The 20607-nt window shown below is 45.2% G+C and overlaps 1 protein-coding gene across 3 annotated transcripts in view; it reads left to right on the top strand.

Moving 5' to 3' along the window:
- The window catches only part of ARFGEF2 (ADP ribosylation factor guanine nucleotide exchange factor 2), a 115559-nt gene that overhangs the window by 6451 nt on the left and 88501 nt on the right, over positions 1 to 20607 (top strand). For all 3 annotated transcript variants that reach the window (XM_032142285.2, XM_032142284.2, XM_058432751.1), the window contains exons 2-3: positions 11755 to 11785; positions 12715 to 12838. In XM_032142285.2, coding sequence (XP_031998176.1) covers positions 11755 to 11785; positions 12715 to 12838 — 155 coding nt within the window. The remainder of the gene's footprint in view (positions 1 to 11754; positions 11786 to 12714; positions 12839 to 20607) is intronic.

The raw sequence follows: 20607 nt of genomic DNA, 5'->3' as shown, positions 1-20607 counted from the left end.
AACTGGCACAAGGCCGGGCGCGGTGGCTCACGCCTGTAATCCCAGCACTTTGGGAGGCCGAGGCAGGCAGATCACGAGGTCAGGAGATCGAGACCACGGTGAAACCCCGTCTCTACTAAAAAAAATACAAAAAATTGTCTGGGCGAGGTGGCAGGCGCCTGTAGTCCCAGCTACTCGGGAGGCTGAGGCAGGAGAATGGCGTGAACCTGGGAGGCGGAGCTTGCAGTGAGCCGAGATTGCGCCACTGCACTCCAGCCTGGGTGACAGAGCGAGACTCTGTCTCAAAAAAAAAAAAAAAGTAACTGGCACAGTACCTGGCACCTAACAGATGACCTGCTGCAATTCAGAGGCATTGGTGTTACAATCTTTTTTTTTGAGCCAGAGTCTTGCTCTGTCACCCAGGCTGGAGTGCAGTGGTGCGATCTCAGCTCACTGCAAGCTCCGCCTCCTGGGTTCATGCCATTCTCCTGCCTCAGCCTCCCGAGTAGCTGGGACCACAGGCGCCCGCCACCACACTGTGCTAATTTTTTGTATTTTTAGTAGAGACGGGGTTTCACCGTGTTAGCCAGGATGGTTTCAATCTCCTGACCTCGTGATCTGCCCGCCTCGGCTTTCTGAAATGCTGGGATTACAGGCGTGAGCCACCGCGCCCAGCCGGTGTTGCAGTCTTTAAAGGAAAAGGAACTGAATGCTTGCCTTTCTCTGCCTCCCCTATTAGTTGATTTATAGATCTTTTTGTAAGTCTCCAACATGAGTAAAGCAGTGGTTGGATGGAATGAATTTAGAGTTCTATCCTGTACTTGTAAATCTCAGGGGAGAGTCTGAAAGCAGTGCTAGGGAAAACAGTAAGACCATTCTTCATGAAAAAGAGTGAATTTGTGAAAATGTGTACTTAATCAGCAAGAACATGGAGTATCCTATATAAATAGCTCAGAGCTGTGTTTAGCTCTCGCCAGTTTCACCAGGCTTAGGGGGCCTGCCAGGAAAATACTTGACTTTCTTTCCAGCAAGGTTATCCTAGAAAAAATAGTTTTGCGTTTGCTGATTCATTTCTGAAATCTTCCAGTGAGCTCATTTCTGTTTAGTGTCTTGGGTGTAAACAAGCCTTCTGGCTTGATATTTTATTAGGTTTTATACCTTTGTGAGGAGAACAGCCTTCTTGTGCTAGGACACAAAATTCTTAAGTTTTCCTTCCGTCCTAGGGAGTGGTCAGTGTATATTTGTTGTTCTGAATATAACCCTTTTGCCTGTTGACTAAACCAGGTCCAACATTTATTCAGAAGATATTTATTTGGGTGTCACCCCTGGTGTCATGATGCAGAGGGATCAAAACAAACAAGGACTGTGTTCTGAAGGAGTCTGCAGTTGAATGGGGTAGATGGGCGTTGTTCAGAGGATATGCCCTCTAGGTCATAATAACAACCCGAGAGAAGTACTGAAGGAGAGAAACCTGGTTCTGCAAGGGCAATGAACAGAGGGGTGAGGGAAGACTATCCTGAGGAAGTCTCACTTATTCAGTGAGAATTAATGATGAGTGAGAATTAAGTAGTTGGGGGCAGGAGGCATTTCAGCAGAGGGAACAACCTGAGTGAAGGCTCTATGGCAGAGAGGAAAACAGTTGTTGGGGAAACTGAAAGAGGCCAGTGTGTGGTTGGAACATTGTACTTGAGCAAAGAGAGTGGAGATGGAGTGGGAGATGTAGGCCAAGACCCCAACATGCAAGGCCTGGAGGTCATGGCTAGGAGTTTTATTTTTTAGGTCAAAGGCAGTGAGATGACACTGAAGAGTTTTAAACCAGGAAGCAGGTGATAGAATGACCAGGTGTATTATGTTGGAAAAATCATTTGGACCACTGTGTTCAGAACATCTTAGGGGAAGACCAGAAGGATTGCCAAGGAACCAATGAAGAGTCTGTCTTAGTCCATTTTGTGCTGCTTTAACAGAATGCTACTCACTGGGCGATTTATAAAGAACAGAAGTTTATTTGGCTCACAGTCCAAGAGCATAGCACTAGCATCTGGCCAGGGTCATCCTATGGCGGAAGGCGAGAGAGGAAATGGGGGTTGAACTCATCCTTTTATCAGGAGCCCACTCATGCAGTAATGTATTAGTCCATTCATGAGGGCAGAGCCCTCGTGACCTAATCACTTCTTAAAGGCTCCACTCTTACACCATCACAGTGGCAATTAATTTGCAGCAGAGTTTTGGTAGGGACATTCAAACCATCGCAGGCAGTTACCATTGTTCAGGTGAGAGATATTGGTGGCCTCGACTAGTGCTGACAGTAGAAATAGAGCAAAGAAAATGAATTTCCAACCTGGTTAGAAGATGAAACCAACAAAACCTTGTGATGGAGCGAGTAAGAGCATGGGAAAGAGGATTGATAAGCTTGACTCTCTGATTTCTGACTCACCCAGCTGGGTGGATGCTGCCCATCCAGATGGGAATGTGGGAAGAGGACTACATGGAGGGGTGGAGGGAGGAAGTTGATCTGAGTTGGGACTTGGATGTGTGGAGTTTGGTCTGCCTTTGAGCATTCAGCTGGACATGTGAAATGGGAAGTGGCCAGTTGTATGAGCCTGATATTCATAAGAGAGGCCTGGGCTTAAGATAGGAATTTGGGAGTCAGCAGAGTCTAGGTGGGAATGGGAAGCCTGGTGAGATGGTATACAGAGGGAGAGGCAGGAGGCCTGGGTCTGAGAACCCTCCAGGCCTTTTCTGGCTGGGCAGAGGAGGCTGAGTCTGCAGACGAAATAGAGCAGAGATGGGCAAGAAGCGGAGGAAAGATGAGGAAAATATGTGGTTATGAAGCCCGAAGTCGAGAAAATTTGAGAGTGAGGTCAGTAAGGTGAAATGCTACAGAGAGGTCAAGTCAGGTAAAGACTGGAAAAATGCCCTTCAGATTTAGAGGCATGTGGGTCATTGGTGGCCTTAGCTCGAGCTGTTTTGGTGGCATGATGGAGGTGAAAGCCAGACTGGCGTGGGAGGTGAGGAAACAGACGGTGAACATAGACAACTCTTTCCCGAAGGTTGGCTGTGGGAGGAGGGAGATGTGGATGTTAAAAGTATTTTGTTTTTTCTCTTTTTTAAGGTAGAAGAGACTTGAACTTGTTTAAATGTCATTGGGGAGGGAGCCAGTTCAAGGAGAGGTTTGACAATGCAGAAAGAAGAAAGGACAGTGTTTCATTTTTTCAACAAATGTTGAGTGCCTGCCACTCTGTGCTGAAGAATTCTCAGTACTTGGGAATTCAGCAGTGAACAGAACAGGCAAAGTGTCTGTTGTCATGAGTTTATGTTCTACTGGGGAAGGCAGATAATAAATGAACTGATATGTAATACGTCAAGGGTGATAAATACTATGAAAAAAGACTAGAAAAATGAATCAGTAAAGTGAGAGAACAAAGCAGGTAAGGAGATACAGGGCGACAAAGGTGTGGCAGTATTAGGTAGTGAGGAAGTCCCCTGAAGAGGACATCAGAGCAGGGATCTGAAGGAAGTGAAGGGGTGAGCCATGGAGATATCTGGGGGGAGGGAGGGCATTCCCAGGAGCAGGAATAGCTCATGCAAAGGTCCCGGGGCAGAAATGTGCTTGGTGTGTTCGAGCAAGTAGGCCAGGGCCAGGGTGGTAGAAGGCGAGAGCAGAGGGATAGCAGGGGCCAGATCACGTAGAGGTTTGGAGGCCAAGATCGAGAGTTTTAATTTTAGGCGGAGTGGGATGGAAAGCTACTGGAGCATTTTGAGCAAAGGAGTGTTGTGATCTGAGTTACATTTTGAGGGCATCCCTCTGGCTGCTGTTGAGAAAAGCTGTGGGGTGGAAGGGAGGATAATTGCTGAAGCATGGAGACCAGTTACAAGACCATTGTGATGGCCCAGGTGGGAGATAATGGTTGCTTGGCCTAGGGTGATGGTGGTGGCCTAGTGTGGTAAGAAGGGATCAGGTTCTAGATATTATGGATAGTGTGAAGTTCCTGAGAAGGCAGGTAGGGATGGGAGATGACAGAGGTGGAGGGGTTGATACCCACTCCCTTATAGCAGGAGAGAGCAGAGAGTAGGCCCAAAGTGGGTCAAGTTGTAGGTTTGCTAACAGCAAGCTGAGGGAGTCTCCTTGTGCCCACTTCTAATTTCTGAGTGAAGTAGGAGGCCACTCCATTGGCTGTGAGTAAAGAGGACGGCAGCAGAACAGCGATGATTGGGAGGGGAGAGATGGGCCGTTGAGAGTGGAGAAATGTGCAGTAGCCATCGTGGAGAGTGAGAGGTGACCAAATTACTGGGCAGCATTTCAGGTTTCATTCGTGGTGGGTAATTCGGGCTCTGTAGGCCTGCCAACCTGCCCTGTTGTCAGAGGTCTGCTTAGGTGGAGTCAGGTGAAAAGGGGACGCTAGTACAATCTAAGTTTGAGATTTTGCCAGAAGTTAAGACTAAAGGTCAGAGAGAGTCCAGGCTATTGATTGCGTGTCATCTGATAATAGTCCTGCTAATGGGATCTACCCTGGAAAATGAGGAAAAAGGAAAGCCGAGAGGTTGGCCATCTCAAGGTTTGACAGGACAAAGACAGGTTCTACTGGGAGCAATTGAGAGGGTCAGCTGGGAGGAGAGAAGAGGAAGGAGCTGGAAGTGCCCTAGTTCCATATAGGGAGAAGAGTCAGTGTGACCAGCCTCACCAGGCTGGCTTGGAGTGGAGGAGGATGTGGCAGGTGACTGGGTGCTAAAGGAATTTGGGGGCAGCGTTGGTTTCTGTGGGGGAAGCCTGCGACAGATAGATGTCTGAGGAGTGTGGAAGGGTTACTGTGGGATCTGGGGGCATTGGCTAGATGGGATTGTTGGGCAGTGCTGGGTTTGAGGTTGGTGATGGTGATTGTTGGACTTGCCTTGGGAGTGGAAGAGAGAATATGAGCCAGTGTCAGAGGTGCTGGTGAATGGAGGTGTGTGACCCGAGCGGTAACATCCAGAAAGGATTTCCCGCAAAGACAGCGCGGCTTTTCAGCTGCAGCTGCCCTACCCTGCTCCAGTCTCCCTCACTTCCAGCCTGGAAATTGTTGCTAATTGCCCCATTGGCAGTTGGGAAGGCAACGCCTGTTAAGATGTGGAGCAATAAAGTGGAGCAGATATGCTGTGCCGTATGCCCCTCTTCCTGCACCGTCCTACTTCTGTCATCGTTGAGTGGCTCAGGAGTGCTGGCCCTCCAACAGACTGCCTGGGCATGGATCCTGACTGCAGAGTAGCACTTCTGGCTGTGACGTGGGCAGATGGCTTAACCTCCCTGTGCTCAGATCCCTCACCTGTTAAACAGTTATGGATGATTAGAGTGTTCCTGCCTCCCTGGGTTGTGGTGAGGACTGAATGAGCACTTGCCACTAGGAGGCAATCAGTGAGTCAGCTATCATCATTATTATTGTTATTGTTATTATTATTATTAGGGTTACACTCATTCTCGTTTTCCCTTGGCATTGCTTGATCCAACGGAGATCCCACTAGAGATCCCACTAGAGATTTTGCTTTAATACTGACTTGTTTTAAAATAAGAGCAAGAGAACTGACATTTATTGACCACCTGCTGTGTGCCAGTCGCCGCGTTAGTCACCACCAAGAGCTCTCTCATGGCGGTGTCAAGAGAATTATCTGCACTCATGGTGCCTAGTTATGGTCTCTGGGGCATGTGGGGCTGTCTTTTATCACTCCCATTTTTAGAGTAGGAAATCAAGATTCAGGGAAGTTGGCCGGGTGCGGTGGCTCGTGCCTGTAATCCCAGCACTTTGGAAGGCTGAGGCGGGTGTGTCACCTGGGGTCAGGAGTTCAAGAACTGCCTGGCCAACATGGCGAAACCCTGTCTCTACTAAAAATATAAAAATTAACCGGGCAGGGTGGCACGTGCCTGTAGTCCCAGCTATTGGGGAGGCTGAGGCAGGAGAATCTCTTGAACCCAGGAGGCGGAGGTTGCAGTGAGCCGAGATGGCACCACTGCACTCCAGCCTGGGTGACAGAGTGAGACTTCATCTCAAAAAAAAAAAAAAGATTCAGGGAAGTTTAATAACCCAATAACCCATCTGGCATCATTCAGCTAATAGATGTCTGTGCCAGGACTTGAACCCAGCTCTGTCTCACACCTGTGTCTTTTCTTTCTGCCGTATCAGGCTGTGCCATGCTATCTGTGAGGCACCCTGCCACGCACACTTTTTCCCTGTTCCTTTTTCTCCCTCCTTTAAAAAAAAAAATATATATATATATAATATATCATTTATATATATATTATTTATATATATATATATATTATACTTTTAAGTTCTGGGATACATGTGCAGAACAAGCAGGTTTGTTACATAGGTAAATGTGTGCCATGGTGGTTTGCTACACCCATCAGCCCGTCATCTAGGTTTTCAGCCTAGCATGCATTAGGTATTTGTCCTAATGCTCTTCCTCCCCTTGCCTCCCACCCCTCAACAGTCCCTGGTGTGTGATGTGTCCCTCCCTGTGTCCATGTGTTCTCATTGTTCAGCTCCCACTTCTGAGTAAGAACATGTGGTGTTTGGTTTTCTGTTCCTATGTTAGTTTGCTGAGAATGATGGCTTCCAGCCTCATCCATGTCCCTGCAAAGGACATGAACTCATCCTTTTTTATGGTTGCATAGTAGTCCATGGTGTATATGTGCCACATTTTCTTTATCCAGTCTATCATTAATGGGCATTTGGGTTGGTTCCAAGTCTTTGCTATTGTGAATAGTGCTGCAGTAAACATACATGAGCATGTGTCTTTATAGTAGAATGATTTATAATCCTTTGGGAATATACCCAGTGATGGGATTGCTGGGTCAAATGGTATTCCTCATTCTAGATCCTTGAGGAATCGCCACACTGTCTTCCACAATGGTTGAACTAATTTACAATCCCACCAACAGTGTAAAAGCGTTCCTATTTCTCCACATCCTCTCCAGCATCTGTTGTTTCCTGACTTGTTAATGATTGCCTTTCTAACTGGCGTGAGATGGTATCTCATTGTGGTTTTGATTTGCATTTCTCTCTTGGTTTTTTTTTTTTTTTTTTTTTGAGACGGAGTTTCCCTCTTGTTGCCCAGGCTGGAGTGCATTGGCATGATCTCAGCTCACTGCGCCCTTTGCCTCCAGGGTTCAAGCGGTTCTCCTGCCTCAGCCTCCTGAGTAGGTGGGACTACAGGCATGCACCACCACGCCCGGCTAATTTTTTTGTGTTTTTAGTAGAGACGGGGTTTCTCTATGTTGGCCAGGCTGGTCTCGAACTCCTGACCTCAGGTGATCTGCCCGCCTCAGCCTCCCAAAGTGCTGGGATTACAGGCATGAGCCACCACATCGGGCCTTGATTTATGTTTCTCTAATGACCAGAGATGATGAGCTTTTTTTCATAGGTTTTTTGGCCACATAAATGTCTTCTTTTGAGAAGTGTCTGTTCATATCCTTTGCCCACTTTTTGATGGGATTGTTCTTCCCTCTTTTAATGGAAAAAAAAAAGATTGCATTATCCAGATATACCAAGAACCCAACTTTTAGGTTGGGCCATATGAGACTACTGCTATTTGAGCATTTCCAGCCTGGGTGAGAGGGTGAGACTCTGTCTCCAAAACAAAAACAAAAGGTGCTGGTGTGCTTCAGACTGTGCCTTCTCTCCAGCTGCACAGGCTCTGTCCTGCTCTAAGCCCCCATTGCTGCTAGGCTGGATTATTAGCAGTAACTTCCTGATTGGTTTCCCTGCTTCTGTCCTGGCCACCTTCCTCTTTATCCTCACAGCAGCCAGAGTGATCTGTCCGAAGAAAAGTTGAGTCAGGCCGCCCTCTCCCAGCCCCTCCATGGGCTTCCTCCCATCCCTTACAAAGATGCCATTATCATCTGGGCCCCTACTGGGCCTAGTGGAGAAGACTTTTCAAGAGTGTCTTTCTTTCTTTCTCTCTTTCTCTCTCTCTTTCTTTCTTTCTTTTCTTTTCTGTCTTTCTTTCCTTTCTTTCTTTCTTTCTTTTTGATGGACTCCAAGTCCTTTTACCATGTTGCTCAGGCTGGTCTGAGCTCCTGAGCTTAAACTGATCTACCCGCCTCAGCCTCCCAAAGTGCTGGGATTACAGGCGTGAGCCACTGGGACTGGCCTCAAGATTTTTTTTTCTTCAACAAAGAGTAGTTTAGAAAGTGCAACAATTCCTAATTCTTGTGGGAATACTTAAGGGTAAATTTAGAAAACTAAAGAAAATCTGTGAACATAGGATTTGCAACTGGAGTTTCTTGGGTTTCTGCAGTTACTCTTCCAGGTAGCAACTCTTTCCTGGTCACAGGAGAGGGCTGCTCTCTTCGGCCCCTGTGCCCTGCACTGCTGCTGCTGCCAGTCCTGTCAACCCTTGCTCATTCCCATTCCAAAACCAGGTTTTACCTTTGCTGTGGTCATGCCAGGCCAGACACGAGGTTTGGAGATTTCAGAAGGCTTGTAAACCAGCCTTCCCAGCTGGATGGGTTCACAGAGCAGTAAAACACCAGTGTTTTGAACCATGGTTGTAGCATTCATGGTTAGTATCAGTGCTAGGAAAACCACACATTTAAACTCTTCTGCATTTATAGTTTACAGAGTAATTCCATATGCTTGTTTAAGAGTCAAGGTATCCAGGAGAACACAGACTCTGGAGCCTGATTTTCTGGGTTTAAGTCCCATCTCCAGTACTTAATAACTTGTAACCTCTGTGGATCTTGATTTTCATCTGTAAAATTTATAATGGAGTTTGGCCTGAAACTTCAGTCCTCTGGCTCCTTAGTTCTTTGTTCTTTGGCTGGACAACATTTCGGTTATAGAAAACTTGATGTTTTGTCCTCATAGCACTGGTCACAGTCCTTAAAAGCCACTTTTATCCCCTGCAGCTACTTTTCTGCAGCCACTGAAGCATTCTCTCCTCGGCTCTTCTCCATCCCTTAAAGCAAAATTGGCAAACCGGTAGCCTCAGGGCTAGGCAGCTTGCAAACCAGTCTTATTTAAGCCATAATATTTTTAAAATATATTTTTATTGATACATATAGCGGTATGTATTTTTGAGGTGCATTGATAATTGGATGCTTTCATATAGTCAAATCAGGGTAACTGGGATATCCATCACTTTAAATATTTATTTTTTCTTTATATTAGGAACATTTGAATTATTCTTTCCTAGCTATTTTGAAATGTACAGTTGGTTAATGTTAACTGTAGTCATCCTACTGATCTATCGAACACCAGATATTATTTTTTCTATTTAACATAATTTTAAAACAATTGAAGGTGTTTGAATTGCAATCAGAGGTTTCACTTAAAATCTGGATTTCGACCTCTGGAAAAATCAGAACAACTAGCACCTGTGAGCTGAGGGCCGCTAAAGATTCCAGTCAGCTGGAGCTGAGGAGCTGCCACACCCCTTCCTGTACTGGGTGGAGAGGGGGTCCTGTCTTTCTTTGATCTTACACCCACCGTGTTTTTTCTTGACATTTCCCATCTGGCCTCCATGGGCCTTTGTAGTTGGTGTAACTTTTGTGTTTGGTTTGTTTTATGTTTGGTTTTTTGTTTTTTTTTTTTGAGACAGAGTCTCACTGTGTCACCCAGGCTGAAGTGCAGTGGCACCATCTCGGCTCACTGCAATTACTGCTTCCCGGGTTCAAGCAATTCTCCTGCCTCACCCTCCTGAGTAGCTGGGATTACAGGTGTGTGGTACCATGCCCAGCTAATTTTCATATTTTTAGTAGAGATAGGGTTTCACCATGCTGGTCAGGCTGGTCTCAAACTCCTGACCTCGTGATCTGCCTGCCTCGGCCTCCCAAAATGCTGGGATTACAGGCGTGAGCCACCGCACCTGGCCTATAGTGGCATTTCAAAACAGATTGTTTTAGAGCTCACAGGCCAACACCAATGCTAGCGAAGACCTTATTGCTTCAGATAGGTTTAGGACTTAAACTTGACTCTAACAAGGTAACCGTGATTGGAAGGAAGACTTACATTTGAGTTTGGGCAGCAGCACCCCTCTGGCATGTCACAGTGACATATCTTGTCACCCAAGCAGAGCCTTGGCATTATAGATACAGGTTTCTAAAAGCTGATAGCTTGGCCGCCAGCCTCATGGGCTGGATCTCCCACAACTTCATGGGCCTCTTCTAGTGGAAGCTGGAGCATTTCCTTGGTGAATTCTTTTCCCTGAGGGGCAAGATCCATGCGACACAGCTCTCTGACCCTGTGTGTCACAACTCTTATGGTCCATGAGCAAAATGGTTGCTATTAGTCATTTGGGCATTTCTCTTCTGTTTTCTTATGTGTGTAATAAGATATACAAAGTTGGGCTTGAAGGGTAGAAATTGCTACTTCCATGAGTCAGTTTACTTGGTTTTCACATCTTCAAGTTGATTCTAGAATGGGGTTACCTAAGAAAAGGAAATTTGCAACCTTCAGTACCATGTCCTGGGGTTGCTAGGATAACTAGTGCCAATATCCACACTACTGGCTCTCTAGAGGTTGTGTAAAGGAGGCTGGCCTTTTGGAAATGATCTGAATACATGGTATTGAGGACAAACCTCCTTCCCATGCCTGATTTGGTAATATGTGGGTTTGCAGGTCCAACATGTAGAAGTACACTCAACTGAGTGGATGTGGGGGAATTCTGTGTATTTAGACAGGGTGTTTTGTTGTTTTAATGGCACAAAACCTTGTTTTCCTGGAAATAAGACTATCGCTGAGATTGTGATTTCTGAAAAATGACATTTTGTTCCTATAACCCTGCCAGGGTAGTTGTAACCTCTGTGGTTAAGATTTTAAAATTAATTTTAATTCAAAAAAATCACACGTGCCTTAGCACAATGTAAATGTACTTAATGCCATTCAACTGTAAACTTAAAAGATGATTAAGACGGTAAATTTTAGGTTATGTATATTTTATTATAATTGTTTTTAAAAGTGCTGATTAAGAAAAAGTATATATGCTTATCAAAGAAAGCGTGAAAAAAGAAAAAAAATCATCATCCCACTACTTAGACAACTTTCAATATTTTATTGGTTTCAATACTTTGTTATATTGGTTTCTAGTCTTCTATGCATATTTGCACACAGTTGAGATGTTGTGATATTACCATGTTATTGTGTCAGCTAACTGTCATGAACATGCATTCTGCAGAACAAGGAACAGGTAAGAATGTGGCTGTAGAGCCAGAAAGCCTCCATTCAAATTCTGGCTCCCTAGTTCTTGATGTGCAACAGTAGCCAAGTTACCTAACCTCCTGTGCCTTGGTTTCCTCATCAAAATCATTGCTTCTCATCAAGAGCAGTTTTGCTCAGGAGACACTTGGCAATGTCTACAGACGTTTTTGGTTTTCGAGATGGCAGAGGGGTCAGGGGTGCTCTTGGTATCCAGTGGATGGAGGACAGGGATGCTACTCAATATCCTAGAGTGCACAGGGCAGCCTCATAACAAAGAATTCTTCATTCCCAAATGTCAGTGGTGCCAAGGCTGAGAAACCCTCCTCTAAATGAGATGGATATAATAATAGTACGGACCTCACAGGATTGTTGTGAGGGCTAAATGAGCTAAAACACATAATCACAGTAATGCCTAGCCAGTCACTCCATGTAAGTGTTAGCTATTATTGCTGTTACAATTATTTCTTTCACTTCATATCAGCATTTTTGTATTTAAACATCTCATTAAAATTCTTTTCAGTGGTCTCCAAATATCTTTTAGTAAAGTTTTCCTTTACATAAATGTTGCATTTTCCTAATGTGTTTTTTCTTCCTTCCTTACCAGATGAAATTAAAGCAGAAATAGAAAAGCAGAGGTAAGCTATAGCACTACCTCCTTGCTGAGATACGGCATGAAGGGAGTAGGTGGCAACTGGGGGAGCCCCTTTCTCTGCTTGTTATCTCATATTTCTAATCCTCAGGGGTGATACACACTCTGCAAGCATGGTGCTAGGCACACGGCACAACTCTGTGTATATTTGAACTGATGCTAGGTTCACAGGCTACTGCCTCAGTACTTGTATACTTGGAAGGAAGGATTGAGATTGAGGTAATGCTGTTGTATCTTTTCTTTTTTTTTTTTTTTGAGACGGAGTCTCGCTCTGTCGCCCAGGCTGGAGTGCAGTGGCGCAATCTCGGCTCACTGCAAGCTCCGCCTCCCTGGTTCACGCCATTCTCCTGCCTCAGCCTCTCTGGTAGCTGGGACTACAGGCGCCCGCCACCACGCCCGGCTAATTTTTTGTATTTTTAGTAGAGACGGGGTTTCAGTGTGGTCTCAATCTCCTGACCTCGTGATCCGCCCGCCTTGGCCTCCCAAAGTGCTGGGATTACAAGCGTGAGCCACCGCGCCCGGCCTGTATCTTTTCTTAACAGAACAGGCAAAGCCCTTGTCTCTTGTATGGCATGCTTCCTTAGGCGTGAGGACAGCTTGCTCTATGAGTGGCTACTCCTGATCTTCATAGTAAGGAAGGCCGTTAGTCACATTTCAGAAATACAGCTCTGGCATGGCTGCCACCAGGATTCAGTCCAGGATGTTGTTAATTCAGCATGCCAATCAGAGAACTTGCTCTCTGCATGTGGCACTTTAGTGGTGTTTTTGCTAATGCATGTGTTCAACTTTTAATGCCTAGCCCCAGGATATAGTTTGCAGGCACTTTAAATTAAATGGTTGCAGATGGAAGGGGAAGTTAGAGTAAGGTGTAGAAAATTCATTTCTTCTCCCGACCCTCTCTTGCTTTTCTCCTAGGCTTGGCACTGCTGCACCACCAAAGGCAAACTTCATTGAAGCTGACAAGTATTTTCTTCCATTCGAGCTAGCTTGCCAGTCCAAGTCCCCAAGGGTAGTCAGCACATCCCTTGACTGCTTGCAGGTACCATGTTTAAACTTCGTGTTGTCAAGGGGGTTCTCTCCAAGCCACAGTTGGTCCTTACACAGAACTATGCTGGGGACCACCCTGGCATTCAGTGCTCTCAGAGGTGATGCAGAAAGGAGCAGTTTAACATATTCTTTTTGGAGATCTCATGAGGGAGGGAAAAGAGAAAGATGTGAGCTCTTTAGCTAAAACCAGAAATTTTTTCCCCTAGAAATACCTTATTTGTTCATGTCTTGTGTATGTTTTTCTAAATGAAACCTTTAGCATTAATTGGAATATTTGACACACACGGGCACATAAGGCATTTTTGTACAGCCTCTTTCTTATTTTTTCCATTTCGTAGAGATGCAGTCTTGCTATGTTGCCCAGGCTGGTCTTACACTTCTGGCCTCAAGCAGTCCTACCGCCTTGGCTTCCCAAAGTGCTGGGTTTACAGGCATGAGCCACTGCACCTGGCTCAGCCTTTCTTTCTTTCTCGTGTTTTTTTTTTTTTTTCTGGAGATGGAGGTTTGCTCTTGTTGCCCCGACTGGAGTGCAGTGGCGTGACCTCAGCTCACTGCAACGTCTGCTTCTCGGGTTCAAGGGATTCTCCTGCCTCAGCCTCCCGAGTAGCTGAGATTACATGCACCCGCCACCACGCCTGGCTAATTTTTTGTATTTTTAGTACAGATGGGGTTTCACTATTTTGGTCAAGCTGGTCTCAAAAGCCTCTTTCTTAATGGCATTAAAATTCATATCAAGTAGAGAAATAGAGACGGTCGAATCTGTTGTTTTTGGTAGTTATGTGCTATAAAGTCACTTCCCATACTGAATTAGCAAACATTGAATCTTTGTTCCTAGAGGAACTACAGGGTTAGGTTCCTGCAAGCCTTTAGTCTTCATGTGTTTCTATTTAAAGAGACTATCTAATATCTATTGTTGATGCATTTACATTGAACTCAGGGGCCATGGTGCTATGACACATGCCTGAACAAAGCTTATCTAACACACATAATTTCTCTGTGAGGCACATCACCACCTTCTTGCTGTTAGGAACACTGGAAAGCACATCAGCACACCCTTGGGGTCCATTGTAAACAGAAAAATCACCAACAAAAAGCACCAAAATGCAAAAAACACAGCACTAACTGCACCACTAAAAAGATACTTGTTTTCAGTAGGAGAGTGAAACAAGGAGGCATAGTGTTGCCTTGTTTGACCTCAGTTAGGAACATGAACATCAAGTGATTTCAAATTTTTCACTGCTCTGTGCATGTCGACAAATGACCAAAAAAGCCCCAGAAGTATTGATTTGGGCTTATAAATAAATTTTAGTGAGTAGGTGCATTTGCAAGTATAGCTGCAAATAATGAAGACTGACTGTAATTAGAGCCACAAGTAACTTTCTTATAAATTACCTTTTACTGAAGAAGAAGCAAGAGTAGAGAAGTTAAGGTGACTTGTCTAGTAATATACAGGTAGTACGAGAAACAGGACTATAACTTGGGTTTCTTAATTCTTGGCCCACCGTTCTTGTACTTTTGCTCAGGACCTACTCCTTAGGTTTCTGATTACCCCAAAGAACATTTATTCTCTTTTTTGTTTATTTTGAGTCAGGGTCTCACTCCGTTGCCCAGGCTGTAGTGCAGTGCCTTGATCATAGCTCACTAGAGCCACTAACTCCCGGGCTCAAACAGTCCTCCTGCCTCAGCCTCCCAAGTAATTGGGATTATAGGCATGAGCTACCACGCCTGGCTCAAAGAACATTTATTCTTGACCTCAGTGGGCAGTCCACATCAATGAATAAAGTTTAATAAATTTTAAAAATATGTTGAAGTGATCCACAGCTTGCCAATACTTTCTAGAACAGGAATGGTGACCAGATTCTGTATTCTGATTGCTGTGTAGAAGAGGTGTCTAAAGAGGTGTACAGCTTTCTGGAGAAAGAGTACTGTGATTGATTGGTTTTATCTACCAAGGCACAGGACTGCAAAGTGGCAGTGAGCATGCCACATTTTTGGCGTCTCTGGTCTAATATTTACTCTATTAATCTCTCTTCTTTGTTACATGTACTTGAGAATTGATGAGAGTTTCTTCACGGAAGCAACTCTTCCAAATGCAAAGCCATTTTGTTATTCAGTGTAATTCTGTACAGATTGTCCTATGTGAGACATACAGTGAGCCAAGAATTGTTAAATGGCAGGCTTCAGTCCTACTTCTATCCTAAAATATTTTTTGCTGTGAACGTGTTCTGAGGAGATTTGGCAGAATGTGAATTTTAGTTGTTCTCTCCCAATGTTAAGGTTTTCTTCTGAACGGAGTGCTGATAATGTAATTGACGTTCTAAGAACAGTGGCTGACATGCATTGAGCTCTTAGCCTATAGTGGGCCCTGCGTGCTTCATTCACTGTACCGTGTGTAGTCCCTTCGACAGCCCTCTGAGGTACTTACTCTTGTCCTCATTTTAGAATCAAGGAAACCAAGGCTTAGGGAATGAAGTGACCAGCCTGGTCCAAGGTAGGCTGCAGTGCAGTGGCATGATCGCGGCTCACTGCAACGTCAAGCGATTCTCCCCAGGCTCAAGTGATTCTCCCACCTCAGCCTCTCAAGTAGCTGGGACCACAGGCATGCACAACCATGCCCAGATAATTTTATTTTTATATTTTTTGTAGAGACAGGGTTTCACCAAGTTGCCCAGGCTGGTCTCGAACTCCTGAGCTCAAGTGATCCTCCCGCCTTGGCCTCCCAAAGTTTGGGGATTACAAACGTGAGCCACTGTGTCCAGCGGGTTTCTAGGACTTCTTGACAGTCTAAGAACACAGAGTGTCTGTGTTCTTAACCAGGGGTCATCAGCTTTAGCCCATGAGCCAAATCTGGTCTACTGTCTGCTTTTGCAAATAAAGTTTTATTGGAACACAGCTGTCTTAGTCTGCTTGGGTTGGTGTAACAGTATCACAGACTGGATGTCTTCAACAACAGACATTTATTTCTTACAGTTTTGAAAGCTAGGCAGTATAAGATCAAGGTACTGGCTGATTTGGTTCCTGGTGAGGGTACACTCTTTCTGGCTACAGACAGCTGTGTTCTCACGTGTCATGGAGAGAGAGCTAGGTTTCTGGTTTCTTCTTATAGGACACTAATCCTGTCATGAGGGCCCTACCCTCACGACTGCATCTAAGCCTGATTATTTCCCAAAGGCCCAACCTCCTAATACCATCACATTGCAGGCTTAAGGCTTCAACATACAAATTTTAGGGGGACACAAACTCTCAGTCTGTAGCAACAGCTTTGCCCATTCGTTTATGTATTACCTGTGGCTGCCTTCCTGCTACTGTGACCTAGTGGAGTAGCTATAATGGAGACCAAATGACCCTCAGAGCCTAAAAATTTAGTATGTGGCCCTTTATGGAAAAAGGTTGCTGCTCTTAACTGGCCTCTGCTCTTAACTGTAGCCATGTGGTTCTGGCTGTTTAATAACAGAAATTGTTTGTTTCTGGAACTCCTTGCATCTCAGTATGATTTCAAATGGAAACACTGACACCCTGCCTTGTTTCAACCCACTGTGAATCTTGAGTCTTATGGGGTATGGTTATCTCTCTTTTTAGAATGGAAGTTCTGGCTGAGTGCAGTGGCTCACGCCTGTAATCCCAGCACTTTGAGGCAGGAGGATCACTTGAGGCCAGGTATTTGAGAACAGCCTGGGCAACATATTGAGACCCTATCTCTACGAAGTAAAGTAAAAATAAAAAGTTAGCTGGGCTGTGTAGTGCACACCTTTAGTCCCAGTTACTCAGAAGGCAGAGGCAGGAGAATTGCTTGGGCCCAGGAGGTTGAGGCTACAGTGAGCCGTGATGGTGACACCTAACTCTAGCCTGAGTGACAAAGCAAGACCCTGTCTCTTTTAAAAAAAGGAAAAAAACACACACAGAAAGGAATGGAAGTTCTCTGAGATGTAATAGATTCTCTGAGATGTAATAGGTACACTAGGATTTCTTTGTTTAGTATACAAAATGAGTCATCCTTTTTATGACATGAGAAAGTGGCTCGGTGCTCCCTGGGCTACTGAATGGAAAAAATGTACTTCCCTATGGTGGCTGCCCTTGCCAAGCCTGTTTGACTGGCTTTTCCCAGTGTGGGCGAGGTAACCTCTGTCTTGGAAATGGAAGGCCAGCATCTGGGGGTAAAGTTTGGTTTGGGCAGAATTGAAACCAGCTGCAGATACATCAGTGCTATGCCCTGCCATTCTTTGAGCTTGGCGCAGCAGTAGGAGTGGCAAAGGTGCTTCTGGGATTGATTTGCCATAAGCACAGTTAGCTCAGGCTTCCTCTCCACTGGGAGAAGCCTGGAGGCTTCCTCTCCACTGGGAGAAGCCTGGAGGCTTCCTCTCCACTGGGAGAAGCCTGGAGGCTTCCCCTGTGGCTTGCTTCTACCAGGTGAAAAAGATTCTGTCTTCCCTTTCTCCAGCATTTGGTCTGCTACACACTTCCCCACAGCCAGGGCTCAATGTAAGGGGGGTTAAGGTCAGTCTTGTCTAAGCTACTAAGTGGTCCCCAAGTTTTTCTGGTCACATATCAATTATATATATATATATATATATATATATATTTTTTTTTTTAGAGAAAGATAGGGTCTCACGTTTCATTCTTTTACCTAGGCTGGAGTGCAGTGGCGTGATCAGGCTTCCTATAACCCCGACTTCCCCAGGCTCAGGTGATCCTCCCACCTCAGCCTCCCAAGTAGCTGGGACCACGGGCTAATTTTTCTATTTTTTGTAAAGGCAAGGTTTTGCCATGTTGTCCAGGCTGGTCCTGAACTCCTGAGCTTAAGCCCACCTTGGCTTCCTAAAGTGTTAGGATTACAGGCGTGAACCACTGTGCCCAGCCAGTTTTTTTCTTTTTTCTTTTTTTTTTTTTTTAGTGACAGGGTCTCACTCTGTTGCCCAGACTAGAGTGCAGTGGCTTGGTCATAGCTCACTGCAGCCTCAAACTCCTGGACTCATGTAATCCTCCCACCTCAGCCTCTTGAGTAGCTGGGACTACAGGTGTGTGCCGCCACACCCAGCTAGTTATTTTTTTTTACTTTTTGTAGAGACCGGGGTCTTACTCTGTTGCCCAGGCTGGTCTCAAACTCCTGGCCTCAAGTGAATAGCAAAACCATTTTTGAGGATATCCTGCCAATATATTCATATTTCTTTAATTTAAAATTATAGGTTAGGGCCTGGTGCGGTAGCTCACGCCTGTAATCCCAGCACTTTGGGAGGCCGAGATGGGCAGATTGCCTGAGCTCAGGAGTTCAAGACCAGCTTAGGCAACATGGTGAGACCCCGTCTCTGCTAAAAATACAAACAATTAGCTGGGTGTGGTAGCACGTGCCTATAATCCCAGCTACTTGGGAGGCTGAGGCAGGAGAATCACTTGAACCCAGGAGATGGAGGTTGCAGTGAGCCGGGATTGTGTCACTGCACTCCAGCCTGGGCGACAGAGTGAGACTCTGCCTCCAAAAATTAAAATAAAGTTATGGGTTGGGCATGATGGTTCACGCCTATAATCCCAGTGCTTTGGGAGGCCAAGGTGGAAGGATTGCTTGAGTTCAGGAGTTTGAGCTCAACATAGGAAGACCTCATTTCTACAAAAAACTATTTACACATGTTCCTGTTATTAAAGTATATATATGGCCAGGCGCAGTAGCTCACGCCTGTAATCCCAGCACTTTGGAAGGCCGAGGCAGGTGGATTCCCTGAGCTCAGGGGTTTAAGACCAGCCTGGGCAACATGGGGCACCTCTACTAAAAATACAAAAAATTAGCCAAGCATAGTGGCATGCGCCTGTGGTTCCAACTACTCAGGAGGCTGAGGCGGGAGGATCACTTGAGCCTGGGAGGCAGAGGTTGCAATGAGCAGAGATCGTGCCACTGCACTCCAGCCTGGGTGACAGAGTGAGACCCCATCTCAAAATAAATAAATAAATAAAGTATATATATTGTAAAGCATACAAAAATACAACTTTGAAAGGACAGTTGGAAAAATATAAATAAAATTCTAACATTTTCTTTTTACATCCCAGTGAAGGCTGTAGGAAACCATTAATCTAAGCTGCCCTGTTTATACCACAAACATTATCTTTTAGCTCTTATTTCCAGAAAACTTTTGATTTTTTAAATGCACAATGAAAAATCAATTTTTAATTATATAAGTTGTACATGACTACATCCTCTGTTAAAAAGTTTTTAGAACTTTACAGATAAAATGAAGTTCCTTGGGCCACCAGCCCCAAATCCAGTTGCCTGTTTAGGTGTATAATTTTATTTCTTCTCTTTTTTTTCAATAAGTGATATCACTTGTACAAGTTTCTCTGCAGCTTTTTACATTCAACACCGTTATTAGGCTCTAGCTATATCGCTCCATGTGGATCTAGTGCATTTCTTTTGACTGGCATATGACGTGTCATGCCACCATTCCATCTCTCGCTCCCCTGTACAGAGGCACTCACACACAGGGTTATAGTGAACATCTCCGTGCAAGCCTCCTTGGAGACATGCCTCAGTTTCTCTGGTCAGAGGTGACTCTTTGGATTCCTATCACTGAGGCAAAGTAAGTAGAACCAACTTCAGAAGAGACCAGTGAGGTAGAAGACTTAATTTGTACCAAATATATTCATTCATGTGGGTGGGATAACTTGTCATATAGCTTACTTACTCCAACCTCTGTTTATTACCAAGTATGTCCTATTCTGTACCAAGAAACCAACCACATAGCATTTTCCTTCATGCAGTGAGTCCTATAAAGGCCTGTTATAGTGTATTATATTGTCATCATCTTCATCTTCCCCTCCATGACAGAATGTCCCTGTGCAAGCCCTGACTCATGTGTCAGTGGGCCAGCTGCCTAGAGGCCTCCCTCCCTGTCCGTCTTCCCACCGCTCATTGTGTTAGCAAGGAACAAGGTGGGGACATCTACCTGGGGGATAGTGGGAGATAAGGGGCAGTATCTACAAGTCACACACAGCCCCGTAGGCCCCAGTTAGGACTTTGAGCTTTGGTGCGCCTCCCTGGAGAATATAGACTCTATAAGAAAAATAATTACGTTTGTCTTACTATTGTATCCCCAGTGCCCAGAACAGGGTCTGTCACAAGGAAGGATGAGAAAGTAGAACCAGAAAGGTCCACAGGATACAGGAACTCTCCTTTCTCCTGGCCTTGTCTCACTGCACAGATGAGGGGGGAAGTCATACTTAAAACCCTTTCTGATTTGAAGAGTAATGTGCTCCTTAAGGAGTCTGTAGAGGGGAGGATACTTTCTGTCCTTTTCTTTTTTTTTTTTTTTTTTTTTTTTTTTTTGGGCGGGGTTTTTTTTTTCCCCCGGCTGGGGTCCTTTGCGGCAATCTCGGCTCACTGCAAGCTCCGCCTCCCGGGTTCACGCCATTCTCCTGCCTCAGCCTCTCTGAGTAGCTGGGACTACAGGCGCCCGCCACCACGCCCGGCTAATTTTTTGTATTTTTAGTAGAGACGGGGTTTCACCGTGGTCTCGATCTCCTGACCTCGTGATCCGCCCGCCTCGGCCTCCCAAAGTGCTGGGATTACAAGCGTGAGCCACCGTGCCCAGCCTTGTCCTTTTCATACTTTAGTTAAAGTACGAAAGTAGTAATCCATGTCCAGCTTGCTTTGTGGCATCAGTATTGCAGCCTACTTTTCAGCATTCACATTGGAGGAGTTCCTAGACCACCCCACTTGCAATACAGTGCACAAAACAGACTTGAGTCTGTTAGATGTAAGAACGAGCAATGTCAAAA

This window comes from Hylobates moloch, unplaced genomic scaffold (genome assembly GCF_009828535.3).
Source record: "Hylobates moloch isolate HMO894 unplaced genomic scaffold, HMol_V3 SCAFFOLD_21, whole genome shotgun sequence".
NCBI classification, from domain to species: Eukaryota; Metazoa; Chordata; class Mammalia; order Primates; family Hylobatidae; genus Hylobates; species Hylobates moloch.
This window is presented reverse-complemented; position numbering and strand designations above follow the sequence as displayed.